The sequence below is a fragment of the Rhopalosiphum padi genome, chromosome 4 (genome assembly GCF_020882245.1).
Source record: "Rhopalosiphum padi isolate XX-2018 chromosome 4, ASM2088224v1, whole genome shotgun sequence".
NCBI classification, from domain to species: Eukaryota; Metazoa; Arthropoda; class Insecta; order Hemiptera; family Aphididae; genus Rhopalosiphum; species Rhopalosiphum padi.
The window spans coordinates 41234278-41253809 of NC_083600.1; the positions used below are offsets into that span (position 1 = coordinate 41234278).

The window sequence follows — 19532 nt, forward strand, 5'->3', positions numbered from 1 at the left end:
CTATAATTTATAAGGTACAATTGTACAAAGTTCATTTGGGTTTTCAATTTTTTATTATACCTATTTTCTAACTTTATTTTTTTTAGAATAGTTGTGTTTTCTTTTTAATGTATAGTTATTGGTGAATGATGATTTATTTTTTACTATAACAACTATGAATTTATAAATTTTACAATGTTTAAGATAAATGGAAACCATTTAGCTTTTATTGGTGTTACTGGAGCTGGATTAGCATTAGTAGCTTATGTATTATTTGGTCCATCAAATAAACCAAAATCTTCAAGAAAAAGTTAGTTAACCTAAATTAACAACTTAAATATTCAATAAACTGAATGTATTTAAATATGAATTGAATGGAAATGTACCTAAAAACTATTATTGTTAGGTATTTTAAATATATAAAAAAAATTATTTTTTTTATTAATTTTAATCAATACATTTTTAACAGTAATTAAGAATTTACAAAATACAAACATTTTACCAGGTACTTTATACTAAAAATTAAATATCAATAAAGATTATTCCTACAAAAAAAAAACGAAAATAAATTATCTTCTTTATCATATCAATGAAGTTCTTATAAGCTTTAATTGTATTAGTTTAAATTATGCAAATACTTAACATTTAGTTTCTTTTTCATTAAAATTTTTATAAGGATATTAATTTTATAAATTGAATGCTATGTGATGGCTTCATTTGTCCGATGCTACAAAAAAATATTCACGTTTAAAAATAAATTTGATTATGACAGCCCACAGTTATACTGAGTAAAGATAATAACAATGTGTGACCGCTACCGTCCATAGAAATACTCTTTAAACTCTTCACACTAAGTGAATAGCTTTAAGACCATCAACGTAATAAAATCATTTAATACTCTTATTTCTATTTATTTTCTTTGTTTTATACTACATATAAACATAACTTGGTCAATAAGTATTCGATAAAATTCATATTATTTCTATATTTATAATCCGGTTTTGTTATTTTAAATATTGGAATAAATGCAGCTTAGTAGTAGCTATGCTCATTAAATTTTTTTTTAAATATATTTAAATATTTTACGGAGCTGAATCTGAAAATATTTGAAATAAATTTAACTCTTTATGAATAATCAATAACCTGACCTAACCATTGTTCTTAATTTTTAAGGTATAAATCACATATTCACTCTGCTTCCTAATCTCTTTCAGTTTTTTTTTTACTTATAATTTTTATTAAAAAAATTATTTTTATTTTAGTTGATTAGGTAATTTTAAGTTTTTTATTACATTAAATTGGACAAAAAATATTTGATCTGTAATTGACCGATTATCAAAGTTAAATATTAAAAATTTATTTATAGTTAGGAAATAATATTAGTAAGTAGTTTTATTTATTTTTAGTACATTATTGTTCTTCAAGTCAAATATTCCCACCATTAAACGTTTAATGATTAACTTAATTATTAAAAATAACTGAACTATAAGCATGAATCATCTATTATGTCTAACAAATAGTTTATAATATTATTAAATTTTGTGAACCTACGCAACTACGCAATGTAGTAAAAATACAGTTATTATATTAACTTAAAATTACATACAATTATATAAAATTAATGATTTCTGTTTACAGGTGGTTTTTGTGGATTACAAAATTTAGGATCTACTTGCTATTTAAATACTTTATTACAGTCACTTGCTTCTTGTCCTATGTTTGTCGAGTGGTTAAATCAACAACCAAAGTCTTCAACTGTGTCCTACACTTTGAATAAAACACTTAAATGTAAGATGTTTGAGAAAAAAAAACATTTGTATTACATTTATTCGTAATACCAGATTTATAAAAATATGTATATAAGTTATAATTATTATTATTTTTTTTTTTGATAAAGTTTTAACAGGAGCTAGGTACAATGATGATGGTATACTTTCTCCAATAGAATTAGTAACTATATTGACTAAAGTTGGATTTCATTTCAAACCAAACCTTCAAGCTGATGTTCATGAATTATTTATTCATTTATTTTCTGTGATTGAAGACGAAGCATACAAAACAAGTTGTAGTGTAAGTTTACTCTTTAATCAAAAATTTAATTTATATACATTGTGTTTAACAATATTTTATAATAAAACATTTTTTTAGTTGGCTGATTGTTTAGAAACTAATGGGAATTTAATAGAAAAAGGAAGCATTCAAAATCCAATAAAAATTGTAAATAATGTCGGTATTAATGTATACAATCCATCTAAAGCTGAAGGAAATTTATTAGAAAATACAGCTGTAATATCTAATAATATTCTTAATATATCTGGGTAATACAGTTATTTTAATTGTTATAAGTATTTTTTTATTTTATTCGATCAATTAATCTTTAACAATTATTTTATAGAAACATAGTCTTACAAAGTGACAGGAAATCATTGGACAAAAATCAAAATGTTAAACCAGCTCCATTTTTGGGTTATTTATCAAATAATATAGAATGTTCATTATGTCATCACAAAGTAAGTTTTTAATTAATAAGTAAGATATTATAACTTTTTTTCACGAGAAAACAGGATCATTTTCTGCATGTTGAATGATCTTTTGATGTGAATCTCTCCCATACAGTTGACATATAAACAAGACCATCCAGTGGCAAGGAATTCCAGAGTTTTACCTATGACATTAGACACCTCTACATAAAATTTTTACACTCGCCAAGGTTAGATTAATGTAAATTTATACACTCAATGACAAAAGTGATATCCTACCAGCTAAATTCACCTATGACAATTGTCATTGGTAAATATATATTTTGGCGCCACTGAGACTGTGTCAATATATGCTCGAGTACGTGATGTACCCAGTCCTCAGTATGATGAACTCGCACACGTCTTCATTTGCGCTCCATTGCGCATTTATCACAACTGTAAACCTTAATTTCTAATTAAAAATTCAAGTTATATTGGTGTTGAAGTAACCAGTTTTCATTCGTCAGTACATGGTACTGTTGTTTCGTAAAAAAGAATATAACTTGTTTACTAGCTAGAATTTCTACCCTTGTCACTAATTATTTTTCTAATAAAAACTTAGTACAAAATGAACAATTTTTATATAAGTAGATGTTAATATATTATACTTTCTCTCTTTAGGACATGTATAATATATCAAATTTGAGTTTAACAAAACAAATTTTGTGTTTTTAACTTTAAAATAAAAGAATGAATTGATTTGTTATCAAAAATAAAGATAAAAATATTGTCTGAGAATCGCTTAAACTTTTATGTTTATTTTAAAGTGTATTATAACTATGTAATTTTTATTAACATTTTTAAATGCCCATAATTCATCTTAAAATTAAAATATCAATACAAATGTATTATTATCATAATAATCTTACCTTTAAATTTAATAATATTTATTTAATTAAAATTATAACATCCCAAAAGGGTAGTAAATAGTTAATATGTTTACAAAAAACTAGGTATACATAAAGATATAAATAATACATATTTAAAAAGATGTCTAATAGATTAATTCACTAATATTAAAGCTAGGAACACAAAATCAATTTTAATGAATACAAATTTGTTATGTCACTCATGGGATAGAGAGAGAAAACAAATAATGCACTGACATTATCTTAACTAATCATACATATATTGTTCTAACTTGTTATGCTTGAGATTACTATGCTTTAGATACTACTGTTATCTTGGCATAATTTTTTTGTGCTCATTTGTATATAATCAATTTGTATTTTCAATAAAAAGAAGCCAAATGTTATTTGTTTATAAATAATTGAATATATTATAATTTAAAAAAATTAAATATTAGTGTGAAATTTTTCATATTTTAAAATTAATTTATGATTTTTTTATTGGAATAATTACTAATTTTATTTTTTAATTTTTTTAGTTATCCTTAAATTATGAAAAATTTTATGTTATATCATTGAATTTACCCGAATATCCTCAACTGAAAATTGAATTAACAGATATTTTAGAACAATATATCAAAAAGGAGAAGCTGGATAATTTACCATGTACAAATTGTGATAAAAATAATACCAAAACTGATGGCAAATCATACATAAAAAGTGTCAAATTTGGAAAAGTAACCTTTTTTTTTTATTTAACTAATTAAACAGTTATATATTATAATAATAAGTAATTATAATTAACAAATATTTTAGCTACCTTCATGCTTATGTCTACACTTAGTAAGAACTCAATATTCTAAAGATAGACCATTAAAAAGAAAAGATTTTGTGGAATTTCCAGAATATTTACACATGGATAAATATACCAGTGTTTATGACCAACTAAGCAAACTAAGACAATCTAGAGAAAGAAGTTCTTCTGAACCTTTAGAAAGGTAATAATTGTACATAATTAAAAGTTGTCTACATTTGAATTTGAAAATTTTCCATGTTGAAATTATCTAGCTTGAATACAAGAATATATTAACTGTTTTAAAATTCTCATAAAAATACTTCATTAATTTTTTTAACACAGTATTACTGAACAATTATAATTTTATCTTAAAATTTGAATTTTAAACTAAGATTATGTGTTTTCTCAGTGGATTTATTTTACCATTTATTTATTATAGTAATGGTTTGATGATAACACGGGCTATATATTTTTACTTTGTGTACCTTAGTATTATTCATTGCTATTTATTTTTCTTAGTTACCTTAGTTAATCTTATTTTTAATAAAATATATTGTTTAGGTTAAGAGGAAATAAGTACACATACAGATTAAAAGCTGTCGTTGTCCATGTTGGTGAGCATAATACTGGTCATTTCAGTACATACAGGAGAGGAACCAAAACAGATCATTCTAGACACAGGTGCAGTGAAACAAGGTATTTCAATATTTTGCATGCTCCCATTTTTAAATCCCCTATTAAAATCTGCATAATACATAATATATTAAAAAAAAATTACTTGCATTATTAGTATATTTTATTAACAAATTATATATTTTATAAACATACATTCTTTTGCATTTTTAACAGACCTTGCCAAGCAATATCAATTAAGTATACTTCAAATATTTTATGAAATTTTAAAAATTTAAATAATTTCATTTTTTTAGAAATTTTAATTTATTTAACAAAGCTGACCCATAGTTGATTATAAATGTTATAAATTAAGCTTATATAGTTATATCTATTTACTAGAAAAAATCTTATTTAAATCATATTTACAAATTGATCATTAATAACTGATGTTTTTTTTGCTACTTTATATTGTATGATAATGTTTGAGTTGGTTCATAATAGTCTACCTAGCTTGTATCAGTTGTATCTACTATCTATATCAGGGGTCACCAATCGTTTCAAACAAGTGAGCTACATTCAAAATTTAAAGTTCCTGGTGATCGAAATCTAGGAAAATTTAGGTTTTTGGAAGAGATATGTTTGATGAACAAAAAGGTTTAAGCTTCAACAATTATTAACCTATATTCCTTGAAAGATCAACCAGAAATGATTGGTTGGGGACATCTGTATTATACCGTGTACTATCATCATACTTCCTATAAAAACGTGCATAACTGTAATCTGTTTGAATAGTTAAATTATTAACTAATATTTTTAAATATTAAAATGAAACATATCTTTTATTTTTAAAGAATAAGGAACAAAGAGGTTAATATACAACAAAATTATTCTTTAAGTTATACGTTTTTCTGTGACTTTAATATCTAATTTATTTAACAGCTTTTTTAGAAAATATTGAGTGATTGACATGTATAAATACTAAATATAAAAATTGCTATGCAAATTAATTGAATTTAGGTTTGAAGAGAATTTAATATAAAAACAATGTATTGATGTTTAAATTATATGAAAAATTATTGATAATTACAAATTATGTTTCTCAATTAACATCTTAAGCTATCTAACAAATTAACTGCTTGAAGTCCTACCAACCAATTTAACATTGTCATTAGTCATAAAAAAAAGACAATACTTACTTAAAGTCTTAAGTAATCATGACTTTGTCTAAAAGTATTTGAACATTTTATCAATTTTCCCAAAGTCATTACAATAAATAAAAAATAGATTACAAATGATCTGAAAGATCTTTAAAGTAATACAAATGTAGGTATATTTATTAATTCTATCTATATAAATTCTGTACTGGTGAGCCCTGCCTGTTTATAATAAATAAACAATGAACAATTGGTTGGTGGGTATTTATTTTATGTAGTTGCTTCATAGAAACAAAAGTTCACACTAACACTTATCAATATGGATCAAGTTTTAGAAATATTTAACAAAATATACTAAAAAATAATGGAAAATATTAATATTATTTGTAGATGGTTTTTCACTTCTGATGCACACATCGAAGAAGTTACATTACAACAAGTTCTACAATCAGTTGTTTATATGTTGTTTTATGAAAAATGTGACACATAACAATTATACTAGTTTAGAAGCAAATTAAAAAATTAAAAATAGTATAATTTGTTTTTCAACTGAAGACTGCCTTTATTAAATATCAAGACTTACAATAGTTGTTTTCTTATGTACAGTAATACTGTTTTGTTATAATGTGCATGTGTATTAGATTATAATTTGTTTAGAAATTAAATGGTTGTATTATTGTATAATATAATTCTATTAATACCTATTTACAATTTATTGTTCTAACAATTGGTTACAACTATTTTATATGGTTGTGTGAACATTTTGGATACACTATTCATTTGTTTATATTATTCTATAAATATTTATGAAATTATATTATATTTATTATAAGAACTCTATAATTTACAACCTCATTTGATGTCATACAAGTACATAACAGCAAATATACGTTCAGCAGTTCATGTTTAGCTCCGTGAGCTTTAATAATGGTGTAAATCAACCTACTATCAAAATGATAAAAATTTGATCTGTGTTCATATACAGGTTTTTTTAGAATAATTCAATTTTTTATCGAGTAACATTTATTAAATAGTAGGGTTTAAAAATACTCATTTCACTTAAAAAACATTAAGCATTTGTAAAATGGAAACAAATAGCGTCCTCTTATTAATGTTAACATGAACAATAAACACATACTTATATTAAATATCTCAATACCACTTAAACCAGATATCAAATAAAACAAATAAATGAAAACAAATCAGTTATCAGTACAAGTAAATTTCACTCTCAACAAAACATACCTATACCAAACATGAAACCAATTATTTAGGAGTATTTTTGGACAAAAGATTAACCTGGGCCCAACATACAAAATTTAAAAGAAATCAGTCACCTACACACCTTTTCCGACCCATATTATTCTCATCAATGAGTCTAATAAATTAAATTTTAATATATGAGACAATTATAACTCCGCTCTAGTCATATGATATCCAAATCTGGGGCCTAGCCAAACCTTCAAATATAAGACCAATCCAAGCCTTTGAATCCATATACCTTAGACCAGTGGTCTCAAACATACAGATTGCGGGCCACATGTGGCCCGCAATAAAAATACATTTTGAACAAAAATATAAGAAAAAATTGTAAAAATGTTAATTTTTTTTTACGCATCATTAATACATTGAATGTTATTTTTATATTAATCGTCCAGAAATTCTATTATACTCGATAAAGTATTTGAAATGCGGTATAAATCTAATCTACAAAGATAAATATCATTTGTACTTCGGGTTAGGTGCTGTAATAATGGATAACTGTTTTGTTTTGTTCGTACTAGCATTGATTAAAATACAAAGTATTTATAATCAATGGCACTAGTAACTAGATGCTATTCAAGTGTAATTTTAAATTTCCGTTTATACCCGTAAATTGATAATATTTTATCTAAGTCATTTGAATATTTTAGATAAATGGATTTTATGTGTATCTTTGCCTTCATTTTGTCTTCAGTTTTTAGTGTTATGTGTATAAGTAAAAAAGAGGACACTTACAATTTGGCCCGTAACTTTTTTTGGAAAAATATATGGTCCGTAGATAATTTGAGTTTGAGAACACTGCCTTAGACAAATAACTGGGGCTTCGTGGTACACTGGGACATAACAAACAATACCCTACATAATGATCTACAAATCCTAACAGTTAACTAAGTAGCAATCTATCATTACAAAAAATTTCATACCTAACTCCACTCAAACCAAAACTCACTAATATCTTATATGTCATCAATCACCATTCCCAACAACCCTCCGAGGTCTTACCTACGGTGAGAGTTTTATATCAAGAACTAAATGAAGACTGTAAATAGTACATCATAAATTCATAACTACCCACAAAGGATATATACTAAATTGTTATTTTTATAATAAGTAAATATTATTATACACACCGTCAAATACTGTATATATATATATAAAGTATTTGACACCGTGCTTCAGGCCTAATCACATAACACGTCATTTGCGCGTCAACATTTAACTAATGATCACAGTAGGTATGTATAACATGTGTACTGTGTAGTACATACTACATATGTGTGTTCATGCTATTATCCTCAATATGAACAAAATACACAGCCTTACAAAAATCATTTTTTTTAAGACCAAAACAAGATTTTAAGGTTGCCATTAGAATAAATAAAAGCTGTAAAAGTCAAGTTGTTTGGTGGGTAGTGGGTACCATGACAAAATAGATCCATTTAAAAAATTCTAAGTCTATCTAATTGGTAGGTACTAGGTAAGTTACCTACCTTTACTCAAATATCAAATTTAAAGTTTAAATTTTAAATTAAAAGATACGTTATATTAAATTTCCTTTGAAATTGTTAACCAATGGAAATATATTGAACTACGCCATCTATAAGGATAATTCTGTACGATTGAAGTAGATATATATATTTTTTTATATTCAACATGTGATACCACATATAGCTACTATATCCATGATACCTACTATTGCATCTTGATCAGTAAAATTAAAATATGTGATAATGGTTTGAATTTAAAATAAAAATATTTTTATTTATTATTTAAATGTAAAATTTGAAATTAATCAAATTAAAAATTTTTTACGGAACGTCTGAATCATCTTTATCTTCACACAGAAAATATTAGTTTTTGAAGTTTTTTAAATTATAATAATTACGGAGATAATTTTATATAATTTTATTAAATTATTAACACAAGTATTATTTCTAATAATTCTTACCAAACTTGAGAATGGTACGATATAAAAACCGGTAAGTGTTTGAACAGTTATATATGATATTTATCTAATCCCTTTTTGCATTGTTAAAATAAACCAAGTGATAGCGTTTTATACTATAATTCTGTTGTTTTCTATGTAAATAAAAATCAATTGTTATCAAGCTATTTTTTTAAAACACACGGGATGCAGAAAATAAATAATTTCTTATTTAAATTAATTGAATTCAACAAAATTGAATACCACTATGCTAAAGGGTCTGAAATGGATAATAACCTATATTTAATCATCTCCGATATTAATGTAAAATCTTGGATCACAATTTTAAGTAATTATTCTATAACAAATAGGATTCATTGTTATATTCCTATTCATGAATCAAAATAACATGAATAGGTATGATAAAACTGTATTTTAGGTAAATTGCCATTGGTTAGGTTCATAGGCGTAATTTGGGTTAAATGTATGGGGGTGCTAAATTTATGTTGACCAGTCATCCGTGGAAGTTTTGCCCCCACACTCCCCTTACAACACCATACATTTATTCATTGTATTAACTTATTATCTATAATTAATAATAGTTTATACTAAGAAAACACTAATGTATTTTATTTTCATTTTCATTTAGTGAGATAGATATCTGTAACCAGAAAGCAGATCTTTTTGTTTTGGATCTTGTTAGATTCACATTGGCAAGGAGAAGTGCAATGAAGATTTTCAGAACTTTATCTTTTATAGTTAATTCACTACAGCTTCAAAAAAAATATTATTGGTCGTTTTTCAGCTCTATAGCTTTGTAGTGAGTTAACAATTAAAGATAAAATTCTGAAAATCTTCACTGCACTTCTCCTAACCAATGTGAATCTAACAAGACCCCAAACAACAAAATCCATTCTCCAGTTTTGGTAATCTAGCATGCTAAATAAAAATCTAGCATAAAATAACTATTTTTTTAACTGTGAAAAAATAAATAATTTTTTTGAAAATGTTTAATCTCATTTTTTGTATTTACTTGATAATCCCTTTTTAATGAGCTATCGATCAACTTTTTAGCTATAATAGTTTTGGAGAAAAGTTAAAAAAATAGAAATTTTGGGACTGTTCATGCCGACGTTTTTGTAGATACAAATCGTTATACCGCTTAGGTGTGATATCGGATCTTTCTTATTAATATTTTATGTTAAAGCTAGCTTAATTATCCTCCTACTCATTAAAACTGAGTTACATTTTTATCATTTTCCTATTTAACAAAAATTCTTAAAGTTTTAAAAATTCAGACTTTTTTCATTTCAATTACCATACTTACTTGATTAAAAATCAAAGTAAAAAAAAAAACATTTAAATGTACAGGTAAATATATTTTTTATTTTTATTTAAATATTATATTAAATATATACTTGTATGTCTTTGAGATATAGCAAAATGATTTATTATTTTATGTTTATCAATTTTATTGCTTAAAGCTCTCTCAATATTAATAACTGACAAATCTGTCAAAAATTTGACTATTCTATTGAAAATTTGAGGGTGCTAAGCACCCCTCAAATTGTGCCTATGGTTAGGTTATAAGTATTATAAATTATAATGTACATTAAAAAGTAGTATTGGTTACAGTAGATTGACTAATCTAATAGCTACACTTTATATTTCATTATGATATAAAGTACATTTTCCTTATATTTTGACTATATTTTTTATAAACTTAAAAAATTTAATTTTCAGTTACATGGTGATTCAATTAAGAACTTTGGAAGATGACAATTTAGATTTTAAAATTTCTGATAAAGAATTGCAAATAACAGTATTAAATATGATTAAATCATTACATGGAGATTTTGGAGCTGGAGCTATTAAAACATGTTTTAAAGGTAAAAACAATTTATTTTATTTCCTATTATAGTAATAGTTAGAACTAGAATAAAAAAAATAATAAGCTTTATGGTAAACCTTAGCCATAACGTAAAAGTAAAAATCAATATTGTGAAATTTTAAGACTATTTAGGTATGCTCTAATTTTTTCGATTAATTGATAATATGTCTAAAGGCTATTCTAATTATATAAAAAAAATTTATGAAGCAACTATTTCCTTTATTCCCAGTTGATAATTTAATGATTATAATTGTTTAGAAAATCTATACATTTTCTGTCGCATCTTTTAAATTTTCTAAGAAGAATATTTGAGTTATATGACAGTTATCATTAATTTTCCTAAGACTTTTAATAGTATATTTAGTAATTTTATTATTTACAATAAATATCCACGTGATTATCCAAATCATCAAATACATAAAAATTAATAATAATAATTAGTTAAGAATGTTTATTAAATATTTGCTATATTTATAATGATTCTCTTATTGTTTTAAATGTATTTCAGTTCGTTATTGTAATCCAACAACAAAAATTCTCATTTTTAAAACCAGACATGGTCCTCATCAATTTCTCTCTTCTGTTATACCATTTATTAACAAACTCCAGGAAAAACAAATTCAATTATCAACACTTTATACTGGTGCATCCATGTTTCAATGTTATAAATTTATTCAGGTAATTTTACTATACTATATTCTAGTACTATTTGATATAACATTATATCAAATTAATAATAATATTAATTAATATTAATTTTGTTTAACAATATCAAGTTTTATTATTCATATTTTAGAATGTCAAAAATGTAGTAGGGGACTTATTATAAATGTGAAATATCACATTAAAAAATTAATATAAGCAATATATTTGAAAGCACTATAGCTTATTTTTTTTTCAAATATATGTAATAGCACAACAAAAATTTATTTTAAGCGGCTATTTTAAAGCTGGAATAACTATTAATAAATTTTAAAAAACAGATGCTCTGCTAAGATTTTATCATCATCAATATGAAATTATTAACTTTAGACTACATTCTCCATTACATTAATTACTATCTTTAAAATAGGGTTTTGAAGAATTAATTAATTAAATATTATCTGTATTAGTAATAAATAATAATTAAATAAAATAAGTTGAAATTAATTCAATATAAATTTGTTTCAGAACTATCAAAAAGATCTTGTAAGAAAAATGACTGATATAATAAGTGAGAAAACCAAAGAAAAAATGTTAAATATCACTAATGTAGCAAATTTCTAATTTTAAAAAGTTTGTTTGAATTTTTATTTAAAACCCTATTTTTTTATGTACTAGGGAGTACAGATGATAAATAATAAATATTTACTCTTATACTTTAAATACTTATACATTTTTACAAAGTATAAACATAAGTGTGCACAGGGGGGAGACAGCTGCCAATATGTTCAAGTGTTCAATATTGGTATACTGGTACCTTGCTATTTGAAAATAGTAAATATTAAAATCCACAATTTGTGTGATATCACATAGGTTAGCAATCCTTATAAAAATTTCATTTTGGATCCAACTAACATAACTCATTTAAAATGCATGAAAAAGTAATAGACATTTTTAAAACATTAGACCCTACCGCTAAACGACATATATGAAAATGTTTTAATCGATGTTTTTACCCAGTTTTAAATGGAATCACTTTTAATAACTAGAACCCATACCATATATTTATGTAATATATTTGTACATATTATTTTTAATTATAACATTTCAGAACTAGTTTAGTTTATAATCAAAATGATTTAATAAAACAATAATTTCTACAAAATAATTCTTGTAATATATATACATTATTTGTATACATTCAAATTACCACCACCCTTTTGGACCGTTAGAATATATTTGTATATTTTATAGCTGTTATCATGCAGGTATTAGCTATGAACAATTAGTCCACAATTAACTATTGATGCTTAAATATTAATATAAACTAATATCTGGAAAAAAGTTAATTAGTACAATTAATAATTAGTTAGTTTTAACCAGAGCATGGCAAATGTAACTTATAATATAAATATAAATAATTCAATAAGAACTAGTAAAAAAAAAAAATTTTAAATCTAAACCTTAAAAAATGGCTGGTAACATTGATGATTAACCCACTTAACAATACAAAGTATAACAATTATAATAGTAAAATCAAAAAAATGTTGTTTTTTTTAACTAATTTTCTTTAGTGAAAATATTTTGAAAATGTTAATTACATTAATAGTTTGAAAACTTGAATCTGCGGCCTTTACAAATGTGAGTTTAAAATTATTCTTAGTTCAGAGTATTTTATAACCTGTGCTCATTAATGTAGGTCAATCGACAAAATAACAGATAGTTCTGCCTCATCTTAATATCTATACAACTCATTGAAATAAATTAAAATATTTCACAATACAGTACAATTTATAATTATGTCTATATTTATGTAAATTTACATGCTAGATAAAAAAAAATGTATGTACAATATATTACATAAAACATTAAAATCTCTGTTCTGAATTTTAATTTTACATAGTATTAGATAAATTAATACTTCTAAATATTATATGTCATCACCAAGGCTCATAAGTTAATGCATTTTCAAATTAATCTTGTTAAATTATATTAATGATAAGTCATAAAAATTTGTTTCAAATTAAAAGGATTTAGTCTAGGATATTTTATTTTTATTATTTTTTTTAAAGATCTATTAAATATTTGAATTATAATTTTCATTGCTACATTATAAAAACAAAATTTGTTTGGAAACTTTAAAAATACTATCCATGTATCAATAGATAGTTATATCAACCAAATTAATTGATGAAATATTTTTGTATATATAATATTTAAGGGATTTTTCTGTAGGAGGTTTCACTAAATATTTTGGTGCATGTTAGAGTATTTTTAAGAACATTTAGTGCATTAACTTACTACCCCTGGTTATTAAAATACTTTTTTCTAAGTAGGTAATGCAAAATGAGTAATGCATGATTTAGAGTTTCAAACAGTGTTTTAAGTATTTTTATTAATTAATCCTCAACAGTGATATAAACATTAAGTACACACAAATTAAAGTTAGTACAGTTAAATATTAACTATAACTACACTTAAAAGTAAAAATAAAATATTTTGTACTACATTGTAATCTATATTTATGAAGATGTGTATACTAATCATTAAATACACCTTACAAATTAAAGAAGTAAATTCAGTTGTTTTTCATTTAAAATATAATTCATTTTTTAATAATTAGTTTTTATAAAACAAATTACAATACACTCATTATATTGATTGTATTGTTAATTCGTTTTAAATAACTACAGCTCTATTTATTAGAAAAAATATAAATTTGTTCAAATTAATTTTAAATACTGTATATTATTTTAAAATTATAATGAAAGTAACGTAAATACATTCAATTTAACAAGATATAATATCAACTTGATCTTAATAATTTTTATAGAATTATATTTGCACAGAAAAATTATTTCTTATGTAAAAACCAAGATACAATTTATGAGATAAATATAATTAAAATTAAAATATACTAGGCATAAATAAATCAATCAAGTATGATACAAAATATGATCAAAATATATTCCATAAAAGAAAAAAAACTAAAATTAAAATCCAGGAAGATGACAGATTGATATAAAAAAGTTTAATATTTATATAGGAACTTAAAATTCTATCTTTGAAAAAAAAATCACACAATCAAACATAATTTAACATATTACACAAGTTTATATTATTGTAGAGATCAATTAATGGGCCAACTTGCATAATTTCATCAGCAGTTTGTGTAATAAAAATATAATATTTGGTGATGTCTGGCAATGATATTAATTATATATTTCTAGGTAATAAATTAAATATTCTATTAGGTTGTTAACATTTTTAATTGTTAAAGATACACCTTAATTAATATAATGATAATAATTAATAAGCATATATCAATATCAACATCAATACTATAATAATATTGAGATATAAATTTTTAATAATTAGAACCTATCTAGCACTTAAAAGATAATACTAAATTCATTCAAATATATATCAAATTACATCATTAGAAATGTTACATAAATAATTCAATAAGAAAAAGAGTTCTAACTATTTTAGTAGGTACATCAAAAACGTTAAGCTAATGTACAATATTAAATAATGAACATAATTTTTTTTTCATATTAAATTTTAAAATACATAGTCTTTAATATTTAGGTAAACAATTAACTTCTAAACTAAAAAGACTTAAATATATAATATAACTATGAGATGCAAAAATATAGTTTTTTAACATATATATTTTTATTAAATCAACCTAGTTTTATATTTGTTTCTTTATTTCATATTTTGGTTATATTTGTCAAAAACGGCTTAAATTATTTACAGCTATAAAAAAAAAATATTAATGTAAATATATTCAATCATCAAGCTTGTTCAGCTTTAGCTTTAACCTTTCGCAATAAAGGTGGAAACTCATCAAGGGTATACCTGTATTTGAACACGTGCATTTGTGCAGGACAGTCACAAAGTTGTTTAAAATGCCGAAGACATGCCAGTCTTTTTGGATCACATGAACAGGATACAGCAGACACATACAAAGTGGTATTACAAACCATACATTGTCTAAGGTCATCTACTTGATGTTCAAATTCAACAAAATCCGCTTCAGTAACACCCCAATCTAAAAGTGCTTTACGTTGAACTCTTTCAAACTTCACCATTTCATTCAAATCATCATACACAAGTTCAGCTGCTTTTGGTGTCAAGTCATCACAAGAGTTCACCATTTTACATATAAGTTCATCATGGGAAAATACACATATTCGTTTGAGAGAGGAATAATGATTAACACATTCACGACCTATTGAAATCCAATCAGCAGGAGCAAAATTCACAGCTTCAGCAAAATTATATCCTTGATTGAATCCAGTATGGTAAGATCTTGGAAAAGTAACAACAAATTCTCCAGCATTCTGATCAGTTCGATAGATTGGGACATTTGCTTTCATCAATATATTTGGATTCAGAATAGTAACCAACTGATGCAAGAGATCTGGCTGTGAATGAAATAATTCTGGTGTTGTCTCCTTCATAACTTCTTCAAAAGCTTCGGCAGAGGCTCCTGGAACTCCATACCACGTTTTTGGTTCACCCCAATGTAAATAGTTGATTGAGTAGCTCCAATGATCTTCATTATGCCAGCAAAATGTTGAAAAACACATGCCAACATACATCCATGGAATTTTCATACCAGATATATCAGCATTAATAAAACTAAGAACAGAGTCCTTAAGTATTGGTATATTATTTAAATTCCAATGATCTTCTATGTAGGACTTGTAAAAAGTATTATCTTCATTTCCACTAAGCGCAAGACCTGTAGGGAATCCTGACCCATGATCCATAGTATGTAAATCAGCACCATATTCTGCTATTACCGTGGAATCAATAGATGAAACAATTTTCCAATACTCCTGTTCAACTTTGTCTGTAGGCACAAGATGAACTGGCATATTAAAGTATTTAGATTTAAATTGGTCTGCCATTTCTCCAAATTGTTGAAGTGTGTATTCCCGCTGAGCTTGTTCAAATCCAAAAGCATCACTAGGTTTGATCACTTCATTAATTACACATTTATGACATCTCCATTCACCCTTTGGAACAGTAGTTAATGGTATGATTAAACATTGCATGTGGAAACTTAAATCACATCCATCACAAATTAAAATAGTTTCTTCAGATTTGCCACTTCCGCATTTTTGACAATAATATTTATCCAAATAATCTACAGCAGGTTTACTTCTTCTTTTAGACTTCTTAGATTCTTTTGACTTTAAATGTCCTATTCTACACTTGGAACTAAATCCGGCCATTTTAGGACCAGCACCAAAAAATTGTAATTTTCTTAATTCTTTATTTTCCATTAGATAAAATGGATCCTTAATATAATCATCAGATTCATTATCGTCATCAGGGCTAAGTCTAGCTCTTTTAGTAGGTGAATTTGAAACAGAAGAATTTTCTTCTTTAATATTTGGAACTTTACTCTCTCTTTTAATTGGTTTGTTATAAATTTCATCTTTAATGGTAGCATGAAAAAGTGAAAATGGATTAAGCCACCTTTCATGATGACTTTTTAACACTGTACCAGAAGATTTTTCACAAACATAACCCATACGACTAGCAACTTTTCCCCATTTCTTTTCTGCACATACTTCATCAAAACCTCCTTCAAATTCTACAATTTTATAAAGAGAATACAAATCTACAGCCCTTTGTTCTAATACTGGTATTTTAATACGGATCCCCTGTAAATGCCAGTACTTGGCAATTTTTTCCAAGAAATTGAGTTTAACTCTAGTACTTGCATCTAGTTCATTTAGTTTTTGAATCCTTGGTGTAAATTTAAAGTTATCAACATCAACACAAAATGGAGGATGCCAATTAGAAGGAGGTCTAATTTTACAAATTCCATGTTCTTGTGCTACACTTCTAATTTTAGCAATATATTTCAATGGATCTTTAAATTCTTCTGCTGTAGGTTCAAAAACTGGAGCTTCTGGTGGAACCTTGAAAACAAACTTGCCTTTTTCCATAAGACTAACAGGATCAATAAATTTTCCTTCAGGACATTCTTTTTGTTTTGGTTCATCAATTTCAAGTTTACACTTTATATCTCTTTTTACACTCATTTTAATGTAATATTATGGTATAAAGATAATATTATATACGTATATATAATATTTATATATATATATATATATAAAAAAAATTATAATTACTTACTTAAACAAAGATAAAAACACTTTCTAAAAAAATTTAAAACAACTTGATCGAAAAAAGTATCGTATGTACAACATAATGCTTATCGAACATTAGAAGTTGAAAATGTACGTTGCATTGTAGACTAAAGAGCCAAGGATTGCGTTTCGAACGATGGACGTCCATCCCGCATTTCTAAAATGTCACGTAGTCCACCACACTCCACGCCGCCACTACCACCACGCAACTGTGGGTGATCCGTTTAATGATTTTCAAAAAGGAAAGGAAATATATCTTCGATGTACCTCGAGCGAGTATTTTGATCAGTCAATGTTGCTCGGTTACGCCAAACCAGATCAAAACAAATTGAATATTTCGTAGGTATACGCACGGAAATAATTTAAAACTAATTTTTAAAGCCTTTTGTTTAAAAGTAGCAATTTCACTATGGAAGATAGAATGCAGCCAACATACACATTGCACACAAATAGAGACACGCACACACACACACACACACCCTAACACACGTATACACACGCACAAGACTTCGACACAGGCACGAAAGTGATGAGGTTCGCCGCTCACAGCATAGAAAATAATAATATATTATATAGCTGCTCGCACCACTACCAACTACGGGATATACGGACGCACGCACTCGCAGTAATATCGACACAATTATAATGCCGTACTACGTCCTACAGAACGTGTACTCGGCCACACGGGCAAAACACTACGACAGGAGAACTCCTCGAGTATGATATAATGTTAATATTAAATAAACCAGGACGTGGAAATATTACGACACTGTTCAATCACTTCGATCAATGATATTTTTCAATTTGTGTTGCAGTCTCCATACTAATTCACACTCCTCTGCAGAGCGCCGCTCGACCTACGTCCGTTGTTTGGGCCATTTTGTCTCATACTTAAGAATAACGGCGATCTTGCGAGTGTCAATGATTAATGATATTGAGTGCATGCCGTCACTCGTCGCTTAGTAAATTTATTTGATTCGCGAGTGACATCTCGAGAAACGAAGTACATCACGTTCGAACATCCGCATAATAGATAAATGGACGTAATAAATGTAAAAAATATCAGTACGTCTATGAAATATGGATACAGGATAGTTATATAGTTATATATCCAAACCGTCACTTGTTACTTATAATTTTCAATGTCTCATCGAATCGGTCACGGTCTTAGAAGACCTTAATTCCAACCATAAGGCATAAATTATTGTGATTTGCGATGAGAGTAAATCAAAGATACCTATTACCTACGTTACCGTTGTGCCGTACAACTCGCGTGAGTGAGTGTTGCATACGTAATACGTATCACAATCTAGAAAAAATATACCTACTTAATATTATGCGTCTATTTATACATAACTATTTATCTAACAAAAATAAAACTAATAATCCCTTAAGAGTCACGAATACAAACCATAATTTTTATACGAAGAATAACTATAATTTAATCAACTTAATTCCACGCATGTTAACGATACAAAATTACATAATTATAAATAAATTCGTTCTAAAATTGCAGTTATCAATTCTCCAGAACCATAAATGCTATTAATATTATCAAATTCCCAAAAAAAAATTAAAATAGAACTTACACTATGAAAAATATAACCGGAACAAGTTGTAAAAAGATATGAAATTCCCATGATATATTACAATCAAGAATTGTTAGCAGCAACCGTAAAATATAGTACCCATTAATAAATATTAGTTAATGAAATAATTAATTCG

General features: G+C 25.7%; 3 protein-coding genes across 5 annotated transcripts; 2 read left to right on the forward strand and 1 right to left on the reverse strand.

The window, feature by feature from the left end:
* The first annotated feature begins 15 nt into the window (after positions 1-15).
* LOC132929627 (ubiquitin carboxyl-terminal hydrolase 30 homolog) lies at positions 16-6615 on the forward strand. 2 transcript variants are annotated; one of them, XM_060995109.1, is made up of 9 exons: positions 16-289; positions 1618-1767; positions 1877-2049; positions 2128-2297; positions 2375-2489; positions 3886-4083; positions 4163-4344; positions 4704-4838; positions 6302-6615. In XM_060995109.1, exons 1-9 carry the CDS (start codon positions 175-177, stop codon positions 6399-6401), a joined length of 1338 nt encoding a protein of 445 aa, XP_060851092.1. In that variant the 5' UTR covers positions 16-174; the 3' UTR covers positions 6402-6615. The 2 variants fall into 2 exon arrangements, with proteins under 2 accessions (XP_060851092.1, XP_060851093.1); XM_060995110.1 differs by having other exon boundaries at positions 4704-4823.
* A 2275-nt stretch (positions 6616-8890) lies between these two features.
* On the forward strand, positions 8891-12354 carry LOC132929630 (ribonuclease P/MRP protein subunit POP5). Of its 2 annotated transcripts, none has more exons than XM_060995115.1 (4): positions 8891-9153; positions 10842-10987; positions 11498-11667; positions 12160-12354. In XM_060995115.1, exons 1-4 carry the CDS (start codon positions 9134-9136, stop codon positions 12253-12255), a joined length of 432 nt encoding a protein of 143 aa, XP_060851098.1. In that variant the 5' UTR covers positions 8891-9133; the 3' UTR covers positions 12256-12354. The 2 variants fall into 2 exon arrangements, with proteins under 2 accessions (XP_060851098.1, XP_060851099.1); XM_060995116.1 differs by lacking the exon at positions 8891-9153 and adding an exon at positions 9948-10469.
* Positions 12355-13992: 1638 nt separating this feature from the next.
* On the reverse strand, positions 13993-19472 carry LOC132929625 (lysine-specific demethylase 5). The gene has a single exon (XM_060995106.1). The coding sequence runs from the start codon at positions 17697-17699 to the stop codon at positions 15432-15434; it is 2268 nt and encodes a 755-aa protein (XP_060851089.1). The 5' UTR covers positions 17700-19472; the 3' UTR covers positions 13993-15431.
* Positions 19473-19532: the final 60 nt, after the last annotated feature.